At 38.5% G+C, this 21191-nt stretch overlaps 1 protein-coding gene across 1 annotated transcript in view; it reads right to left on the bottom strand.

Moving 5' to 3' along the window:
• Bbs9 (Bardet-Biedl syndrome 9) overlaps positions 1-15991 on the bottom strand; it is a 441935-nt gene extending 425944 nt beyond the window's left edge. Inside the window, 2 exon segments of the mRNA XM_047562524.1 lie at positions 1648-1770; positions 15290-15991. Coding sequence (XP_047418480.1) covers positions 1648-1759 — 112 coding nt within the window. The 5' untranslated portion in view covers positions 1760-1770; positions 15290-15991.
• Positions 15992-21191: the final 5200 nt, after the last annotated feature.

Here is a 21191-nt window from a genome sequence, read left to right as displayed (position 1 = left end):
CTGGGTTTGAAATTGTTCTCTCTGGTAGATATTTTCACGGCAAGATTGTTCTGTGGGGCCAAATAATAGGGGAACCATAAGCTTTAACAATTGGACAGAAGTAGGTTTGATTATCTTTCAGAGACCCCCTCAAGGACATCCTCTGAATAGAAGGTCATTCCATCTCCTATTGGTGGAAAGAAAGACCTACATTTCCTCAGAAATAATTGAGAATGTGCTCACTGTAGTTTAGAGCCTCTCATTCTTCTTCTTTGCCAATATAATTTTCCCTTTTCACTTTATTCCCCAGATTCTAGTGATTCTATTATAGTCAAAAGAAATAAAGAAAAATGAAGGGGACATTATTTATATATACTGAATGAAACAATGGTTATAAAGCTTTCTTCCTGAGAGACCAAAGATTATTTGAATTGCAAAATAAAATAAAAGTTACTATAATTATTTAAACCAAAAAATATTTCATATAACAATGATATGGAACTAAACTGATTTTTTTATAAGGGGGGGTTGGATTGGGGTTGAATTTTATTTTGTTGATGTTGCTTTTTGTTTGTTTATTGTTTTTTCACTACTGGGGATTGAATTGAGGGGTGCTTTACCACTGAACTCATTCCCAGCCTTTTTTGAGACAGGGTCTTGCTAAATTACCAAGGCAGGCCTTGAACTTGCAGTCTTCCTACCTCAGCCTTCCAAATCGCTGGGATGGTGTGCAGCAATGTGATCAGCAGAACTAAACTATTCTAAAGACCACTTGAAACACATGAAGATCCAGGCATGGTGGCACAAATGCCTGTAATCCCAGCAAATCAGGGGGCTGGGGCAAGAGGACTGTTAATTTGAAGTCAGCCTCAGTAACATAGCCAGGCCCTAAGCAACTAAGCAAGGTCCTGTCTCAAAATAAAACATTAACAAAGGGCCAGGGATGTAGCTCAATGTTAAAAGGCTCCTGGGTTAAATCCCCAGTATTTTAAAAAATTTTTAAATTAAAAAATAATAAAACACATGAAGATGTAAAGAGGAACAAATAATGTAAGAATAGGATAGGATGCAATAACAATAAACAGATAATGAAGCCAGGATGAGGATGTAGGTCGGTGATACAGCATCTCTGGGTTCTATATCTAGTACCACACACACACATACATAAAAGATTATAATTATGTTTTATAATGTATATATTTAAAAGGGCAAATCCAATCAAGTCACAGTAACAAATGCTTCTAATCCAGTCACTCAGAAGGCTGAGGTAGGAGGATTGTAAATACAAGGCCAGCTTGGCAACTTAGTGAGAGTCTGTCTCAAAATGAAAAATAAAAAGGGCTCAGGATGTACCTCAAAAATAAGAGTCCCCTAGGTTCAACTCTCAAGCAATTCAAAGTTTGGGGGTGTAGCTCAGAGGTAGAATGCTTGCCTAGTATACACAAGGCCTGAGTTTTGATCACCAGAACCACAAGAAAAAAAAATAGTAAATAATTAAAAGGCAAATCATTTATATTTGTTATCTTTTAAGTTTTGCTCCAAGATGCACAGTCATGACGGCTGTGGCTACAGTTCAGTGCTAGATCACTTGTCTAGAATATGTGAAGCCCTGGCTTCAATGTCCCACCACCACCAAAAAAAAAAGAAGCAGGGGCACAAGTTGCTTACCTTGTCCACTTCCACTATTATCAACATCAGCCAAACACAAACAGCCTTGATCAAATTCTTCTTTTTCCCCCAGAACAGTAGACCACCAATCACGGGCTTTAAATAAAGACATTTTCTTTCACTCTAAAAAGAAAGCATTTGTTTATAATAAAAATTCACTTCACACTATGAATTAATCATCTCTTAAGGCAGAACAAATTAAACTTGGATACTTTGAGATTAACATTTATGTATTTAACTTTAATTGTTTTGTATTTGGTTCTCTTACATGAAACCACAGATCCAAGTGATTGGAATCCACATTAATTAGGTTTTTTGCAATGTCACTGGTAAACTGGGCCGAGAAATTTTTCACTCATGTTGAACTAATTCTATCCTCTAAGACATCTAGAAAAGAACTGTACAAAGAACAAAAAAAAGAGTGCTTTGCATGATCAAGATTCAAAATCTAGCCCAGCACGATGGTGCACACCTGTAATTCCAGTAACTTGGGAGGTTAAGGCTCGAGGTTAAGCAAGTTCATGACTAGCCTAAGCAATTTAGCAGGACCCTGTCTCAAAAAGGGCTGGAACCAGGCATGGTGGTACATGCCTGTAATCCCAGGGACCTGGGAGGCTGAGGTAAGAAGACTGCAAGTTGGAAGTGGGGCTGGGGATATGGCTTGGTGCAACTGGGTTCAATGCCCAGTATCAAACAGGGGCCAGCGTGGTGGTGCTGGGGATCTAGTTCAGTGGTAAAACACCACTGGGCTTAATCCTCAGTATTGACCCCCACCCAAAAAAAGAAGGCCAGATGGAAGAGAGAAATTCACAAGGAGAAACAAAAAAAATTGGTTTGCAGGTCCATTCATACAACTACTGGTGTGTCCTCAGGCACTAACTAGGGATGTCCTCAGGCAATCACGCAATCTCTCTATACTTTGAATTTTTATCTAGAATGAGCATCTACCAACCTTACCTCCTATTGAGTTACTAATGTGAATGTATACTGGACATTTTAATTCCACAGCATCACATACTTTGGGATTCTACTAGAGTTTGTCTCTGTAACCTAGATGAAGCTTTCCTTCATGCTACACTGATATAAACAGGAAATAGAGTCAATTCTCCTAATTTGCAACCATCATTATATAAGATCACCAGAAATACTAACTTAACAAATCAGCAAATACTAAAGCATTGCTCAGAGAAGAAAATACAGGGTTAGGTTCCTGAGAGCCTCTAGTCATATTATTATCAATCGATATATAATGTTGTTTTTGTGCGTGTATGTTTATTTAATACATATTGTTGACTTATTACCATTGAACTCATGGCCAACAGCACTATAACTCAGCCTGAACAAAGTACATCTCCTTACACACATTTTCTCCATATAGTACATCACAGACTTCTTGCACTTAGGAACATTAGGCAACACTTTAGCATATACACCTTAAACAGGGGAATCGCCAGGAAAAGAAATGCAATTTTTTACAAAAATGCAAAAAAATTAGCCTGAATATACCATGAAATGACACTTGTTTATAAGAAATGAAACAAAAAGTCAAAGAGTCACTTTCACCAAACTTTCTATTGCTTTCCTTGTAACTGAGGATGATCGCAAAAGCATTGCAAGCATTGATTTGGGGATTATAAATAAAATTTAGCAAGCAGGCAAATTCATAAATACGGAATTCACAAATAATGAAGATCAACTGTCCTTTTTAAAAAACACAGATCAAGTTGAGCATGGTTGGCACTTGCCTGTAATCCCAGCAGTTCAGGAGACTGAGGCAGGAAAATTGGGAGTTCAAAGCCAACCGCAGTAATTAAAGGAAGACCCTAAGTAACTTAACAAGATTCTGTTTCAAAATAAAATATAAAAAGGGCTGGAGATGTGACTCAATACTTAAGTGCCCATTGGTTCAATCTCTGGTACTAAAAAATGCAGATCAATCTGGTTCTTAGAGCAGGCATTCCATGTAGGCTAATCACAGAAACAAAAGTTATTTTTTTTGTGGAAAGTTAACTAAGAAATTGGTTCAGAATGTAGTGAAAAGGATAGACACTGGAGGCAATCTATTATGAGTTCAATTCCTGCTCTACCATATACTAACCATGCAAACTGGGGCAGGTTACTAAAGGCTACTGAACTTCTTTATATTCTTCTACAAAATAAAGGTAAGGATAGTACTGTGAACATTAAGTAAAAATGTAGTAGGGTCAGGGATATATATTGGTAGTAGGATACTTGCCTAATATGCACAAGGTCTTGGTTTTGGCTACCAGCACCACACCCAAAGTACATTTAGCTGGGCATGGTGGCACACACCTGTCTCAACATAAAATAAGGGAGCCAGGCACAGTGGTGCATCCCTGTACTCCCAGTGGCTCAGGAGGCTGAGGCAAGAGGATTGCAGCAAACTTCAGCAACTTAGTGAGACTGTAAGCAACCTAGTGAGACTCTGACTCAAAATAAAAAATAAAAAGGGCTGGGGATGTTGCTCAGTGTTTAAGTACCCCTGGGTTCAATCCTTGTTACAAAAAAAAAAAAAAATCACATAAAATAAAGGACCAGGCTAGGCACAGTTGTGCACACCTGTAACCCCAGCAGCTTGCGTGGCTTACGCAGGATGATCTCAAGTTCAAAGCCAGCCTCAACAACAGCAAGGCACTAAGCAACTCGGTGAGACCCTGTCTCTAAATAAAATACAAAATAGGATTGGGGATGTGGCTCAGTGGTTGAATGCTCCTGGGTTCAAACCCCAGTACAGGAAGGAAGGAAGGAAGGTAGAGTGCCTGTCTACCAAGTAAGGGCCTGGGTTTAAACCCCAGCACTGGGGTACCAAAATAGAAAGGTGGATCAATGGTACAGAATAGAGGACACGGACACAAACCCAAATAAATACAATTTTCTCATACTAGACAAAGGGGCCAAAAATATGCAATGGAGAAAAGATAGCCTCTTCAACAAATGGTGCTGGGAGAATTGGAAATCCATATGCAACAGAATGAAACTAAACCCATATCTCTCACCATGCACGAAACTAAACTCAAAATGGATTAAGGATCTCGGAATCAGACCAGAGACCTTGCATCTTATAGAAGAAAAAGTAGGTCCAGAGCTTCAACATGTCGGCTTAGGACCAGACTTCCTCAACAGGACTCCCATAGCACAAGAAATAAAAGCAAGAATTAATAACTGGGATAGATTCAAACTAAAAAGCTTTCTCTCAGCAAAGGAAACTATCAGCAATGCAAAGAAAGAGCCTACAGAGTGGGAGAAAATCTTTGCCAATCATACTTCAGATAGAGCGCTAATCTCCAGAATCTATAAAGAACTCAAAAAACTCTACACCAAGAATGTAAATAATCCAATCGACAAATGGGCTAACGAAATGAATAGACACTTCACAGAAGAAGATATACAAGCAATCAACAAACATATGGAAAAATGTTCAACATCTCTAGTAATAAGAGAAATGCAAATCAAAACCACCCTAAGATTCCATCTCACCCCAATTAGAATGGCAATTATCAAGAATACAACCAACAACAGGTGTTGGCGAGGATGTGGGGAGAAAGGTACACTCTTACATTGCTGGTGGGGATGCAAATTAGTGCAGCCACTCTGGAAAGCAGTGTGGAGATTCCTTAGAAAACTTGGAATGGAAACACCATTTGACCCAGCTATCCCACTCCTTGGCCTATACCCAAAGGACTTAAAATCAGCATATTACAGAGATACAGCCACATCAATGTTCATTGCTGCTCAGTTCACAATAGCCAGATTGTGGAACCAACCTAGATGTCCTTCAATTGATGAATGGATAAAGAAAATGTGGTATATATATACAATGGAATATTACTCAGCCATAAAGAACGATAAAATTATGGCATTTGCAGGCAAATGGATGAAACTGGAGACTATCATGCTAAGTGAGATAAGCCAATCTCAAAAAACCAAAGGAAGAATGATATCGCTAATAAGTGGATGATGACACATAATGGGGGGTGGGAAGGGTTAGTGTTGGGGTTGGAGTTGGGTTTAGGGAGGGGGGCAGGAATGGAGGAAGGAAGGACTGTATAGATGGAGGGGAAGGGTGGGAGGGGAGGGGGGGAAGGGAAAAAATGGCAGAATGAATCAAACAACATTACCCTATGTAGATTTATGATTACACAAATGGTATGCCTTTACGCCATATACAGACAGAGAATCAGCATGTATCCCATTTGTTTACAATTTTATAATAAAAAAAAAAAGAAAAAAAAAAAAAAAAAGAAAAAAGAGAGAGGGATCTGATAGCAAATACATATGACTTAAGGTTGTTGAATATCCCTGTTTATCCATAAGACTTAATTCTTTGGTTCTAAGAAAATATACCTGCAGAAAATTTTCTTTTCAAAAACAGTAACAGTAGGACTGGGGATGTAGCTCAGTTGGTAGAGTGTTTGCCTTGCAAGCACAAGGCCCTGGGTTCAATCCCCAGCACGGGGTGGTGGGAGGAACTGGGTTCCTAATAAGCATATATAAAATCAGGGGCTTTTTTCCTCTTTTTTTTTTTTTGGTGGGGGGGTACTATGGATTGAACCCAGGGGTGCTCTCCCACTAAACTACATTCCCAACCCTTTTTATTATTTATTTTGAGACAGTCTCACTAAATTACCCAGGCCAGTCTCAAATCTGTAATCTTCCTGCTTCAGCTTCTAGAGTCCCTGGGATTTCAGCCTATAACAACATCACCCAATAGGTTCCACTCTGGGCATGGCATATGAGAAACTCCATGGACCGAATGTCCAAGAAAATTGGTGAAAATTATTTTAACCATTTAACCAGGCACACCAGTAATCCAAGCCACTTAGGAAGCTGAGGCAGGAGGATCACAAGTTCAAGACCAGTCTTATCAATTTAGCAAGAGTTTCAGCAACTTAGTAAGACCCTGTCCCAAAGTAAAAAATAAAAAAGACAGTGAAAGTGGTTAAGCACTCCTGGGTTCAAACCCCAATACCAAAACCATAAATAAATAAATAAAAAGGACTTGGGACATAGCTCAGTGGTAAAACCCCTGAGTTCGCACCCCAGAACCAAAAGGGAAAGAAATCATTTCAAGTCTCTGCAAGTAGACCTAAAAGTATATATCAAATAAACATTTATTTAAAGAAAACAAAGGACTAGGTCTAGGGATACAGCTCAGTGGTACAGCACTTGCCTAGTGTGTGTGAAGCCCTGGCTTATATCCCCAACACTGCAAAATATTTTAAAAAATCAAAATCTACTGAAACTCAGTAGGAACCACAATAGTCTGTAGTATTTAAACCAAAACCCATTCCTTGTCTCCCTATTTCTACCTCAAAATACACAAAAAAGGAACTCAAAATAAAGGCCCAAATGTAAGCTAATGTGTAGCTTAAACCAAATATATATATATATAGATTTTTTTTTTTAAATACTGGGATTACACCCAGATCCTTGCTCATGCTAGGAAAGCACTCTACCACTAAGCTACATCTTCTGCCTAAAAATCTCTTTAAAAAGTACTATTAGAAGAATGGGTAAGAAGGCTGAAGTTGTATCTCATTGGTAGAGCGCTTGCCTAGCATGAGTGAGGCACTGAGTTCAATCCTCAGCACCACATAAAATTAAATAAATAAAGGTATTGCATCCATCTACAACTAAAAAAAATTTTATAAAAAAGAATGGGTAAGTAAATTTTCATGACAGATTTGAAAACTGAAAGCATGAATAACAAAAGAAAAAGTAAATAAAGTGAACTTAATTAAAATTCAACACTTTTTTATTTCAAAGGACCCATCAACAAGATAAAAAGATAACCCACAGAATGGTGAAAAAATTTGCAAATCATATAACAGAGAACTAGACCTGCATTTGTAACCTACAAAGAACTCATACAACTCAATAACAAAAGACAAAAATACAACTAAAAGTGAGCAGTCGAAGAAGACTTTAGAAGGCAGAAAGATCTCCCATGCTCTTGGATAGGCAGAATTAATATTGTCAAAATGGTCATCCTACCAAAAGCACTATACATATTTAATGCAATTTCTATTAAGGTTCCAATGACATTCTTCCTAGAGATAGAAAATGCAGTCATGAAATTCATTTGGAAAAATAAGAGGCCCAGAATAGCCAAAGCAGTCCTTAGCAAGGAAAGTGAAACAGGAGGCATCACAATACAAGACCTTAAATTATATTATTATTATATTATTATTAAATTGTATTACAGAGCTACAATAATAAAAATGGCACAGTACTGACACCAAAATAGACATGAGACCAATGGTACAGAACAGAAAACAGAGAGACAAGCCCACATAAATACAGTTATCTCATACTAGACAAGGAACCATTAACATACATTGGAAAAAAAGATAGTCTCTTCAACAAATGGTGCTGGGAAAACTGGAATCCATATGAAATAAAATAAAAATTAGACCCCTACTCTCACCATGCACAAAACTCATCTCTAAGTGGATCAAGGACCTGGGACTTTAGATCAGAAACTCTGGGCCTAACAGAAGAAAAAGTAGGCCCAAATCTCCTCCATGTCAGCTTAGGAAGTGACTTTCTTAACAAGATTCCTAAAGTACAAGAAGTAAAATTAAGAATCAATAAATGGGATGGACTCAAACTAAAAAGCTTCTTCACATCAAAGGAAATAATCAAAACATGAAGCCTACAGAATGGGAGAAAATGTTTATCCCTTACACCTCAGATAGAGCATTACACCTCAGATAGAGCATTAATCTCCAGAATACATAAAGAACTCATAAAACTTAACATCAGGAGTTAGAGTTGTGCCTCAGTGGTAGAGCGCTTGCCTAGCATGTGTGAGGAACTGGGTTCAATTCTCAGCACCACATATAAATAAATGAATAAAATAAAGGTCTATCAACATCTTAAAAAAAAATTTTTTTAATTTAACACCGGGCTGGGGAGATAGTTCAGTCGGTAGAGTGCTTGCCTTGCAAGCACAAAACCCTGGGTTTGATCCCCAGCACTGCCAAAAAAAAAAAAAAATTTTAACACCAAAAAACAAATAACCCAATCAATAAATGGGCTAAGGAATTAACAGACACTTCACAGAAGAAGAAATACAATCAATCGACAAACATGAAAATATGTTCAACATCTAGCTATTACAGAAATGCAAATCAAAACACTGAAATTTCACCTCACTCCAGTCAGAATGGCAATTATCCAAGAATACAAGCAACAATAAATGTTGGTGAGGATGTGGGGAAAAGGTACACTAAATATTACTGGAGAGACTGCAAATTGGTGCAAGCACTCTGGAAAGCAGTATGGAGATTCCTTAGAAAACTTGGAATGGAACCACCACTTGACCCAGCTATTCCACTCCTCAGTTTATACCCAAAGGACTTAAAATCAGCATAATACAGTGACACAGCCATATCAATGTCTATAGCAGCTCAATTCACAATAACTAAACTATGGAACCAAACTAGATGCCGTTCAACAGATGAATGGTTAAAAATACATGGTACAGGGGCTGGGGATATAGCTCAGTTGGTAGAGTGCTTGCCTTGCAAGCACAAGGCCCTGAGTTCAATCCCCAGCACCCAAAAAAAAAAAAAAAAAATACATGGTACATATACACAATGGAATATTACCTGGCCTTAAAGAAGAATGAAATTATGGCATTTTCCAGTAAATGAATGGAAGTAGAAGCTATTATGCTAAGTGAAATAAGTCAATCCCAGAAAAACAAAGGCCAAATATTTTCTCTGATATGCAGGCTGCTAACTCACAACAGGCTTAGGGGGAAGAAGGAGGAGTGGTTCACGGGATGGGAATAGGAAAGACAGTAGAATGAATCAGACATAACTTTCTTATGTTCATATAGGAAACACAACCAGTGTAACTCCACATCATGTACCACTATAAGAATGGGAAGCTATACTCCATGTATGTATGAAAAGCCAAAATACATTCTACTGGGCTGGGATTGTGGCTCAGTGGTGGAACACTCACCTGGCATGTGTGAGGCATTGGGTTCGATTCTCAGCACCACATAAAAATAAAATTAAAAGTATTGTGTCCATATACTACAAAAAAAAATATATTCTACTATGATGTATAACTAAAAAGAACTAATTTTTTTAAGAGTGGGCAGTTAGTAGTATAGTTCAGTAGTAAAGCACATGCCAACCATGTCCCTGGATTCAACCCTCAACCCAAAAACAAGGCAGGGTGGTGAAGGCAATGGTTCTGAATACATGTTTCTTTCAATAAGATATACAAATTGAGATAGCACATAAAAAGATACTTAACACCATTATTAACCATGAAAATGACAAATAAAACTACCATATACCACTTCACCCATTATGATAGCTAGGATCAAAAAAGTAAGGGGCTGCGGAGATAGCTCAGTCGGTAGAGTGCTTGCCTTGTAAGCACAAGGCCCTGGGTTCGATCCCCAGCACCCAAAAAAAAAAAAAAAAAAAGTAATATATGCATAAATTGATTTTAATTTAATTTAGTTAATTGTCTTGAATTAAAAATAAGGAACTAGGGGTAGGGCATGATCACACAACCTAAAATGAAAAATTAAGATAGTAGGATAATGAGGCAAAAAGGTCCTTGACACATACCAGTCCTCAGTCTTGTTCTTCCCAACGTCCAGAATTGCAAGAAAATAAATTTCTATTTTTTTTATAAATAACTAAATCCATGGTATTGAATTTTAGCAGCACGAAACAGACTAAGACATGATATGATCAGCAATTTCACTCCAAGGTATGTATTAAAGAAAAATGAAAACATGTCCATACAAAAATTTACACAAGGGCTGGGCTTATGGCTCAGTGGTAGAGCACTTGCCTCGAATGCACTGGGCACTGGGTTTGATCCTCAACACCACGTAAATAAATAAAATAAATAAAATAAAGGTATTAAATTTACACGTGAATGCTTATAGTAGCATTATTCATAATAACCAAAAGGTGGAAACACCCAAATGTCCACCAACCGATGAATATATAAAAAAGAGGTGGCATATCCATATAATTGAATATCATTTGATCATAAACAAAGAATGAACTACTAACGTATGCCACAACACGAATGAACCCTAAAAATGTTATGCTAGCTGGGCATGTTGGTGCACTGTCATCCCAGTGACTCAGAAGACTGAGGCAGAAGGATCACATGTTTCAATCCAGCCTCAGCAACTGAAGGAGACCCTGTCTCAAAATAAAAAATTTTAAAAAGGATTGGGGATGTAGCTCAGGGCAAAGCGATCCTGCATTCAATCGCTAGTAACAACAAAACAAAGCAATATGCTAATTAAAAGAAGTCAGTCACTAAAAGACCACTTATTATATGATTCCAGTTATATGAAATACCCAGAATAAGCAAATTCATAAAACAAAGTATTAGTAGTTGCTTCTGGCCAGCCAGTAGAGGAGGCAAGAAGGGTTATGATTAAAGAGTAAAAACTTTCGCTTTTGGGGGGTTGGAGATATACAGCTCTGAAGAGTGATTGCTTCGCATGCATAAGACCTTAGGTTCAAACCCCAGCACCACAAAAAAAAAAAAAAAGAATTATTAGAAAATAATAATTTGAAGTTAACAGGTACAGACCTATAAATAGGCACGAAAGATTAGCTTCTAAGTTCTTATAAAAATAAATGGGAGATACTTTATCCCCTAAACTCTAGAAAGTCTCTTCAACACATATCCCGTGACATTTTCCACTCAGTTTTTACTATTTATTTATTTATCCACATGTTACTTTCTACACCAAGTTCACTTAAATTTAGGTTACATTTAAGAGATGGATAATTTTAATATCTCATTGACATAGTCCCACAATATAGAAGGAGAATAGAAAAATGGCAGTGGCAATAATAACCCAAAATTACATTGTGGGAGGAATATGTGGGTCTGAAAGCAGATTCTGGAATTAGGAGGCCAAGACTCTGAAGCTATTATTCAATTTTGAACTTTGCTTTCTCCAGGTTATGCTAGTGTCACATCGTATTTCAAAAAGTAGGAATCAGATTTTCCACTCCAGCACAGATGACAAATGCATGTAAAGTTAGAAAAATATTGCTTTTCAAAGAAAATATTTCAAGGACCCAGTGTTGGGGTCTTCAAGAAGACTTGAAAGCTGGGAGTGATGGCACACACCTATAATCCCAGCTACTTGGGAGGTTAAGGCAGGAGGATCCCAAGTTCAAGGCCTGCCTCAACGACTTAGCAAGGCTCTAAGCAACTTAGCTAGGGATGTAGTTCATTGGTTAAGTGTCCCTGGGTTCAATCCCTGGTACCAAAAAATAAAAGAAGAAAAAGAAGATTCAAAAGACACAGGAACTGGGACTGGGGTTGTAACTCAGTGGTACAGTGCTTTCCTCGCATGTGTGAGGCACTAGGTTCAATCCTCAGCAGCACATAAATAAATAAAAATCAAGGTGTTGTGTCCATCTACAACTAAAAACAAAAATTTTTAAAAAAAGACACAGGAACTGAAGTCAGACCTGCATTTACTTCTTCATCCCATATTTCAGCTATATAATTTCAAGGCAAGTCCATCATCCTCTAGTCTCCAATCTGTTTGGGTAGTGGGAGAATAAAATAGCCTCGCCAGGAAGGGAGGCACACACCTGTAATCCCAGCAAATTGGGAGGTTAAAGCAGGAGCATTGGAAGTTCAAGATCTTGCAATCCTGCCCTGGCAACTTAATGAGACTCTTTCAAATTAAAAAATAAAAAGGGTTAGGGCTATGGTTCAGTGAAAATATCCCTGGGTTTAATACCCAGTACACAAAAAATAAAGTGAAATCAAATCAAATGAAGCCAGACATGATGACAAACCCCTGCTATCCTAGCACCTCAAGAGGTTAAGGCAGAAGAACAGCAAGTTCCAGGTCAGCCTCAGCAACTTAGTGAGACTCAATCTCAAAAATAAAGTAAAAAGAACTGGGGATTTAGCTCTGAGGTATAGCACTCCTGCATTCAATCCCCAGCACCTTAAAAAAGGGGGGAAAAAAAGAAATGAAATAGCCTAACACATGTATTTTTTTAGCCAAGGCCCAATCCATAACAAGCACTCAATAAATATCAGATAAATGCCAACAGTAATGTAGCAGAAGTAACAGCAGTAATAATGGGGGTGGTGGTAGTGGTAATATGTTATGAGAAAAACAAAAGTACAAATAACAATTTCAAGTTCCACATTGATTTTTTTGTTTGTTTGTTTTGTTTTTTTTTTTGGTACCAGGGACTGAACCCAGGGGCACTTGACCACTAAGTCACATCCCAGCTCTTTTTATATTTTTATATTTCGAGAATTTAAATGAAACACTCAAAGGCTAATAGCAATCTTTCTGTGTGCTGTAGAGTACTTAACCCAGGGACTTGTGCATGAGAAACAGTTCTACCACTGAGGTATATCAATAGCCCCCAACAGTAATCTTTGGCAGGGTATGGGAGGAACATTGTGTTTTATAGTGTTTCAACACTAGGGATATTGACTGCTGGGCCTCATACAAGCAAGGTCAGCACTGTAGCAGTTAACTAACTCCACAGACTTTTTTCTTTTTTTCCTTTTTTTTTTTTTTTGTACTAGGTAATGAATGCAGGGATGCTGTACCACTGAGCTACATCTCCACCACCTTTTATTTTGAGACAGAGCCCAATGCTGGGATTATATACATGGACCAAGCCTGACTCTGCAGTCCTTTTTAAAATACTTACTCTATTCTGAGACAGAATCTCCCTTAACCCACTATACATCCCATTGTCCCATTAATGGAACACCTATAAAAATTAGTTGGAGAAAAGCTAGCCTTTTTAACAAATGGTGCTGGGAAATCTGGAAGTCCACATGTAGAAGAACAAAATTTGAACCCGATCTCTCACCCTGCACTAAAGTCAACTAAAAGTAAATCAAAGACTTAGGAATTAGAGCAGAAACTGCAATTGCTAGAAGAAAATGAGGCCCAACACTCCAGCATGTCAGCACAGGAAATGACTTCCTCAACAAGACTCCTAAAGTTCAAGAATAAAATAAAAAGTCAATACTGGGTCAGGTGTGGTTATACACACCTGTAATCCCAGCAATTTGAGTATATCCATCAAGAAGTTGTAGCATAAATTTAAGCCTAAATTGTAATTTAGGAGCACAATTATACAAATTGTGTAACACATTCCTCAAACTCTCACAAAGAAGTTGAGGTTATTTTCAAAATAAAGTCTCTTATTTTTAATTCTTCTAAATTAACCAGAAAAGGTGGCACATGCCTGTAATCTCAAATACTTGGAAAGCTCAGGCAGGAGGATCACAGGTTCACTCAGCAACTCATGAGATCCTGTCAAAATTTTAAAAAGAGGAAACCTAAGGATCTAACTCAGTGGTAAAGCACCCCAAGTTCAACTCCCAGTATGGCTTAAAAAAATTAATCCAGCCATTAAAAAAAATAAATCTTATCAATTATTCTCTTTACATATTGCTAATAAGTTAGCCAATATCTCTCTCTGAAAATGTTGGCACACTTTAGTTAAGACTCATAGTTTTAGGGCTGCAGTTAACTCAGTGGTAGAGTGCTTGCCTAGTATGTGTGAGGCACTGGGTTTGATCCTCAGCACCACATAAAAATAAAGAAAAAAGAAAGGTATTGTGTCTCTCTACAATGAAAAAAAAATTTTTTAAGTAAGAAAAAGTAGTCAGGCACCATGGCACACGACTGTAACCCCAGCAAAGCGGGAGGCTGAGGCAGGATAGCTAGTTCAAAGCCAGCATCAGCAAGAGCGAGGCACGAAACAACTCAGTGAGATCCTATCTCTAAATAAACTACAAAATAGGGATGGGTTTAGTGATCAAGTTCCCGTTGGTTCAATCCCAGGGACCCCCCACCAAAAAAAAAGTCATAGTTCTGTGTGTGTCTCTGTTTCTCTCCCTCCTTCCCCACCACCATGTGAGCAGCTCATATCCATGCTCCTCACCTTGATGTAAGTTTACAAAATAAATCACAGGTTATCTTTAAAAAAAAGAAATAACCCACAGTTCCCCCTCCAGTATCTTCCAAATTGTGTTATGTGTGTGCACACGTAAGATGTGTGTATGTGTGAGAAACGATTTCCTAGTTAAAATAACACTAAGATACAAAAAAAAAAAAAAAAAAATCTATAAATTTCTCCAGGAAACTGGAAGTCGGTTGCTGAGCTCGATTGGGAAGAGGTGCTGATAAAATCAGCTTAGTTCATCTAAACTGCTGTGGTCTGCAAAGTAAAGAGAGAAGGAGAAACAGTAATCCTATTGCAAGAAGTATTAGGAGGTATTAGTACATGCATCCCCCTTTAGTCACAGGCTGAGAACTGTTTTAACGCTTTGCTCACAGGACCTGTTGAAATGTCACAGGAGGATGCTCATGCACCACGTGACTCCTTCAATGGCATCCTTTAAAAAAAAAAAAACACTTTTTTCTCAAAGATGTTCACAGGATCTCACTCACTTTTGCTTCTTGTTTGCTTCTTTAACTACATCCTTACATTACACCTTTAACTACACCTTACATTCCTAAAACCATTACATGGCGTAACGAGATGTCTTAGCGACAAAATAAAACATGGAAAAGGCAATCGTGCACAAGTTTAATGCCAGACATATTTCTTACCTGATGCCAAGTGGACTCTCGCCCTCCTTCAATCCCTCTATCCGCAAACTTCCCTCTAAGAACGCCTTCACGAGGACCCAGTGATGAAGCACAAGCAACAATGAGGGTACAGAGAAGAGCAGCCCTTAATTTTACTACTCCCTCTTGTTCTCCTGCTCGAACTTGTACGTTTCAGGATAAGAGAGTGCCCTGCGAGGCAGCATCACCAGCTTCAGAGAGTTAGAGAGGTTCCCCTAAGAAGCTCCCCTGCACCCGGTCGCCCCCCAAATCAGGGGAAACACCTATCCCTTGGGGGAAACCAGGCAGGTGAGAACAACTGCGAGTCCCGCTGCTCACACAGAGGAGGAAATGGATGCAGGAGGCGGAGGTGCGATGTAGCAGAGAGCCGCTGGCCGGCGGAAGGGACACCTCCCCACTCCAGCCTAACTCCGTGCCATCCTCGCCCTGTTGTCATAGCACTTTACAGCGGACGCTACTGCGCAAGTCACACGCTGCGCCGCGCAGCCTACTGGGGGCTGTAGTCCAGAGAAGCTGAGGCCTGGAAGGCGGGGAACGGTTTCTGGGTGTGCCGCGACTGGAATCCGGAGCTCGTTAGCACTGCCTCCCAGACTTTAGCAGAAAGAATGAGCGCAGTTCTCCTCCCTTTGCTGGCAGCAGCTTCTCGGACCCAAACACTGGAAAAGCCGCGCCGCCAGCCGGGACTCCGGGCACAGGCCCCGCCTCCCGCACCCTGGCCACGCCTCCCGCGCCCGGGCACGCCCTCTCAGCTCCAGTGGGCGGAGCCCGCGCAGAGAGCCGTGTGGGGCGGGGCGTGGTGCTTCCAAGGTTCGCAGCCCTGGCAGGTGGTCAGTTCTGGTTATTCCGACGGGACACACACGAGGTCTTGTGCATGGTTTGGGCAGTCGTGGCCTGCGTGTGCCCCTTCGGGCGGGGGTGGTGCTGGCCCACTGCATATTAACTTTGAAGAGGAAAATGGGCTTCAAGACCAAGGTCGTCAATCGTGGAATTTTGAACAGTTTCCAGGTTTTCGTGACTTTTTTCGTAAGTGAACAAGTACTGTTATGAGTAATTTGTACCTGTCCCCTGATACACTTGTGTAAATTATTCTTTTTAGTAATCACCTCGAAGTGGATTTCCTGTTATATAGGGTATATGAAATATTCAATTTCGCAATACCAATTAAAAAAATTTTTTAGCTGTGAGTGGACAGAATTCCTTTATTATTATTTTTATTTGTGTGGAGCTGAGAATTGAACCCAGTACCTCACGTGAAAGAGGCAAGTGCTCTACCAATGAGCTACAACCCCAACCCCCATAAAGCCAATTTTTTTTTTACTTTTTTCATCTTTACTTTCAAATTCCACTTAGTTCACCTACCTTAAATTTTTGTGGTTTGCTTTTTTCAGTGGCTTCTAGTATAGGCTTTAAAGTTTTCTGTTTTCCAACACCAATCCATATTCCCAGTATAAGACCTATTTCTTACCAGGCACAGTGGCACACATTTGTAATCCCAACTATTTAGGAAGCCAAGACAGCAGGAGAACTGATAGTTGAAGGCCAGGCTGTGAAACTTGAGACCACATCTTAAAAAAAAAAAAAAAAAAAAAAAATTACGGGATTGAGGATAAGAAAATGCCTGCAACCAGAAAAGTCTTTGAAAGCACAGATAGATTTGGCCTATTTCAGTGACAACAGTGCGATATGTTGGGAAACCTAATGTTATTTCACATTTGTAGCACAAAAAGCTCAGTAATTGGTGCCAGAATTCCTCTAAAGGTGTATGGTAGTTAGAAAAATGGTAACAGTTTTTATCCTTGTTTGCTTCAAGTTTTGCATATCCATCTCTTAATTCTGAATTTGTCCTTAATGACTTCCTTGGGACCAATAAGACATTGGCAAACAAAATGTAGACAAACCTTCTTAGGTGCTTATACATTGAGGTTTGCCCACTAGGAAAACTGTAACCACTTCTTTGTGAGTGATCCTGGAGAAGCCTGTTGGATGATGACAGAAATGTTGTCAGGTAATCTCCTTCACTCTAGGGTGGGCATGTGAATTAGCCCACCCTAGAGGAACCAACACAAGCACAGCCACCAGCTAAATGCAAAGATAATCAAGCCACCTCAGAGCAGACTACTGAAAAAAAATTTCTTTTTAAATCATGCACATCAGAGACTTAGGGACCATATCCATCGAGGCCATTTTTTTGTTGTTGAGCCAAACACTAAATAAATAAACATATATAGTATGTGCAATGCACTGTGTTGAGCATGTCCCATAATTTAATATTCAGAACACAGATTTTTTTAATTAAAATATTTTTATTTTTACATACACATTTTGATTCACTGTACACAAATGGGGTACAACTTTTCCTTTCTCTGGTTGCACACAAAATAGATTCACACCATTCATGTAATCATATATATATCTATATATATAGAGAGAGAGATATATATAGATATATATATAGGGTAATACTGTCTGTTTCATTCTCCTGTTTTTCCATACCCACCCCCTCCCACCACTTTTTCCTCTACACCATCCAAAGTTCCTTCATTCTTCTCTTCCCCCATCACCCCCCTCATTACATATTGTCATGCACTTATCAGAGAAAATATTCGGCCTTTGGTTTTTTGGACTTGGCCTATTTCACTTAGCATATTTCCAACTTCATCCATTTACCAGCAAATGCCATAATTTTAGTCTTCTTTATGACTGAGTAATATTCCCTTTGTATATATACCACAGTTTCTGTATCCATACGTCAATTGAAGGGCTTCTAGGTTGGTTCTACAATCTAGCTGTTGTGAATTGAGCTGCTATGAACATTGATGTGGCTGCATCACTGTAGTATGCTGATTTTAATTCCTTTGGGTATAAGCTGAGGAATGGGATAGCTGGGTCAAATGGTGGGTCCATTCCAAGCTTTGTGAGGAATCTCCATACTGCTTTCCAGAGTGGCTGTACCAATTTGCAACTCCACCAGCAATGTATGAGTGTGCTTTTTTCCCCACATCCATGCCAACACTTACTGTTGCTTGTGTTCTTGATAATAGCCATTCTAATTGGAGTTAGATGAAATCTTAGGGTGGTTTTAATTTGCATTCTCAATTACTAGGATTGATGAGCACTTTTTCATATATTTGTTGATCACCTGTATATCTTCGTCTGTGAAGTGTCTGCCCATTTCCTTAGCCCATTTATTGATTGGGTTCTTTGTATTTTGGGTGTAAAGTTTTTTAAGTTCTTTATAAACTTTGGACATGGGCGCTTTGTCTGACTTGTGTGTCTCTGTCTGAAGAGTCTGTAGTCTCTCTTTTCACATTATTGATTGTTTCCTGTGCTGAGAAAAAACTTTTTAGTTTGAATCTATCCCATTTATTGATTCTTGCTTTTATTTCTTGCTCTATGGGGGTCTTGTTAAGGAAGTCTGGTCCTAAGACAATGTGATGGAGATTCAGGCCTACTTTTTCTTCTATTTGGTGAAAGATCTTGAGCCTAATTCCTAGATCCTTGATCTGTTTCGAATTGAGATTTGTACAGGGTGAGAGATAGATAATTTCATTTTACTGCATATGAATTTCCAGTTTTCCCAGCACCATTTGTTGAAGAGGCTAACTTTTCTCCATTGTAAGTTTTTGGCATCTTTGTCTAGTATGAGGTTACTGTACTTATGTGGGTATGTCTTTGTGTCTCCTATCCTGTACCATTGAACTACCTATCTATTTTGGTGCCAGTACCATGCCATTTTTGTTACTATTGCCCTATAGTAGAGTTTAAGGTCTGGTGTAGTGATACCTCCTGCATCACTTTTCCTGCCCAGGATTGCTTTGGCTATTCTGGGTCTTTTGTTCTTCCAGATGAATTTCATGATCGATTTTTCTGTTTCTATGAGAAATGTCATAGGGATTTTAATTGGAATTATGTTAAATCTGTATAGTACCTTTGGAAGTATGGCCATTTTGATAATATTAATTCTGCCTATCCAAGAACATGGGAGATCTTTCCATCTTCTAAGGTCTTCGTCAATTTCTTTCTTCAATGTTTTGTAGATTTCATTGTAGATATCTTTCATCTCTTTGGTTAGATTGATTCCCAAGTATTTTTTTGAAACTATTGCAAATGGAGTTGTTTTCCTCCTTTACGTTTCAGATGTTTCATCACTTATGTATAAAAATGCTTTAGATTTATGCGTGTTGATTTTATAGCCTGCTATTTTGCTGAATTTATTGATGAGGTCTAGAAGTTTTCTGGAGGAGGTTTTTGGATCCTCTAAATATAGAATCATGTCATCAGCAAATAGTGACAGCTTACGTTCCTCTTTTCCTATTCGTATCCCTTTAATTTCTTTAGTCTGCCTAATTGCTCTGGCTAGAGTTTCGAGGACAATGTTGAATAAAGTGGTGAAAGAGGACATCCCTGTCTTGTTCCCATTTTTAAAGGAAATGGTTTCAGTTTTTCTCCATTAAGAATGATGTTGGGGCTGGGGAGATAGCCTTGCAAGCACGAGGCCCTGGGTTCGATCCCCAGTACCGCACAAAAAGAAAAAAAAAAGAATGATGTTGGCCATGGGCTTAGCATAAATAGCCTTTATAATGCTGAGGTATGTTCCTACTATCCCTATTTTTTCTAGTGTTTGAGCATGAAGGGGTGTTGTATTTTGTCAAACGCTGTTTCTGCGTTGATTGAAATAACCATATGATTCTTATCCTTAAGTCTATTGACATGATGGATTACGTTTATTGATTTACGGATGTTGAACCATCCTTGCATTCAAGGGATGAACCCCACTTGATCGTGGTGCACGATTGTGTTAACATGTTTTTGGGTACGTTTTGCCAATATTTTGTTAAGGATCATTGCATCTATATTCATCAAGAATATTGGTCTAAAATTTTCTTTCCTTGATGTGTCTTTTCCTGGTTTGGGTATGAGGGTGATATTAGCTTCATAGAATGAGTTTGGTAGGGTACCCTCCTTTTCTATTTCCTGGAATACTTTGAGAAGTATTGGAATGAGTTCTTCTTTGAAGGTCTTGTAGAACTCGGCTGAGAATCCGTCTGGTCCTGGGCTTTCCTTGGATGGTATGTTTTTAATGGCTTCTTCTATTTCATTGCTTGATATTGATCTGTTTAAATTGTGTATGTCCTCCTGGTTCAGTTTGGGAGGAGCATATGTCTCTAGAAATTTGTCAATGTCTTCGGTAGTTTCTATTTTGTTGGAATATAGATTTTCAAAGTAACTTCTCATTATGTTATGTATCTCAGTGGTGTGTGTCATGATGTTTTATTTATCATCATGAATTTTAGTAATTTGAGTTTTCTCTCTCCTCTTTGTTAGTGTGGCTAAGGATTTGTCTATTTTGTTTACTTTTTCAAAGAACCAACTTTTTGTTTTGCCAATTTTTTGAATTCTTTTGTTTCAATTTCATTGATTTCAGCTCTGATTTTAATTATTTCCTGTCTTTACTACTCTTGCTGTTGTTCTGTTCTTCTTTTTCTAGGGCTTTGATCTGTAATGTTAGGTCATTTAGTTATGGACTTTTTATCCTTTTCTTGAATGCGCTCCATGCAATGAATTTTCCTCTTAGTACTGCTTTCATAGTGTCCCAGAGATTTTGATGTGTTGTATCATCATTCTCATTGACCTCTAATAATTTTTTTATCTCCTCCCTGATGTTTTCTGCTATTTATGCTTCTTTCAATAGGATATTATTTAGTCTCCAGGTGTTGGAGTAATTTTTCCTTGATTTCTAATTTCATTCCATTATGATGTGATAGAACACAAGGTAGTTTCTCTATTTTTTTGCATTTCCTAAGGGCTGCTTTGTGGCATAACATATGGTCTATTTTTGAGCAGGTTCCATGTGCTGAGAAGAAAGTGTTTCACTCGTGGATGG

Source organism: Sciurus carolinensis, chromosome 8, assembly GCF_902686445.1.
Source record: "Sciurus carolinensis chromosome 8, mSciCar1.2, whole genome shotgun sequence".
Lineage (NCBI taxonomy): Eukaryota > Metazoa > Chordata > Mammalia > Rodentia > Sciuridae > Sciurus > Sciurus carolinensis.
This window is presented reverse-complemented; position numbering and strand designations above follow the sequence as displayed.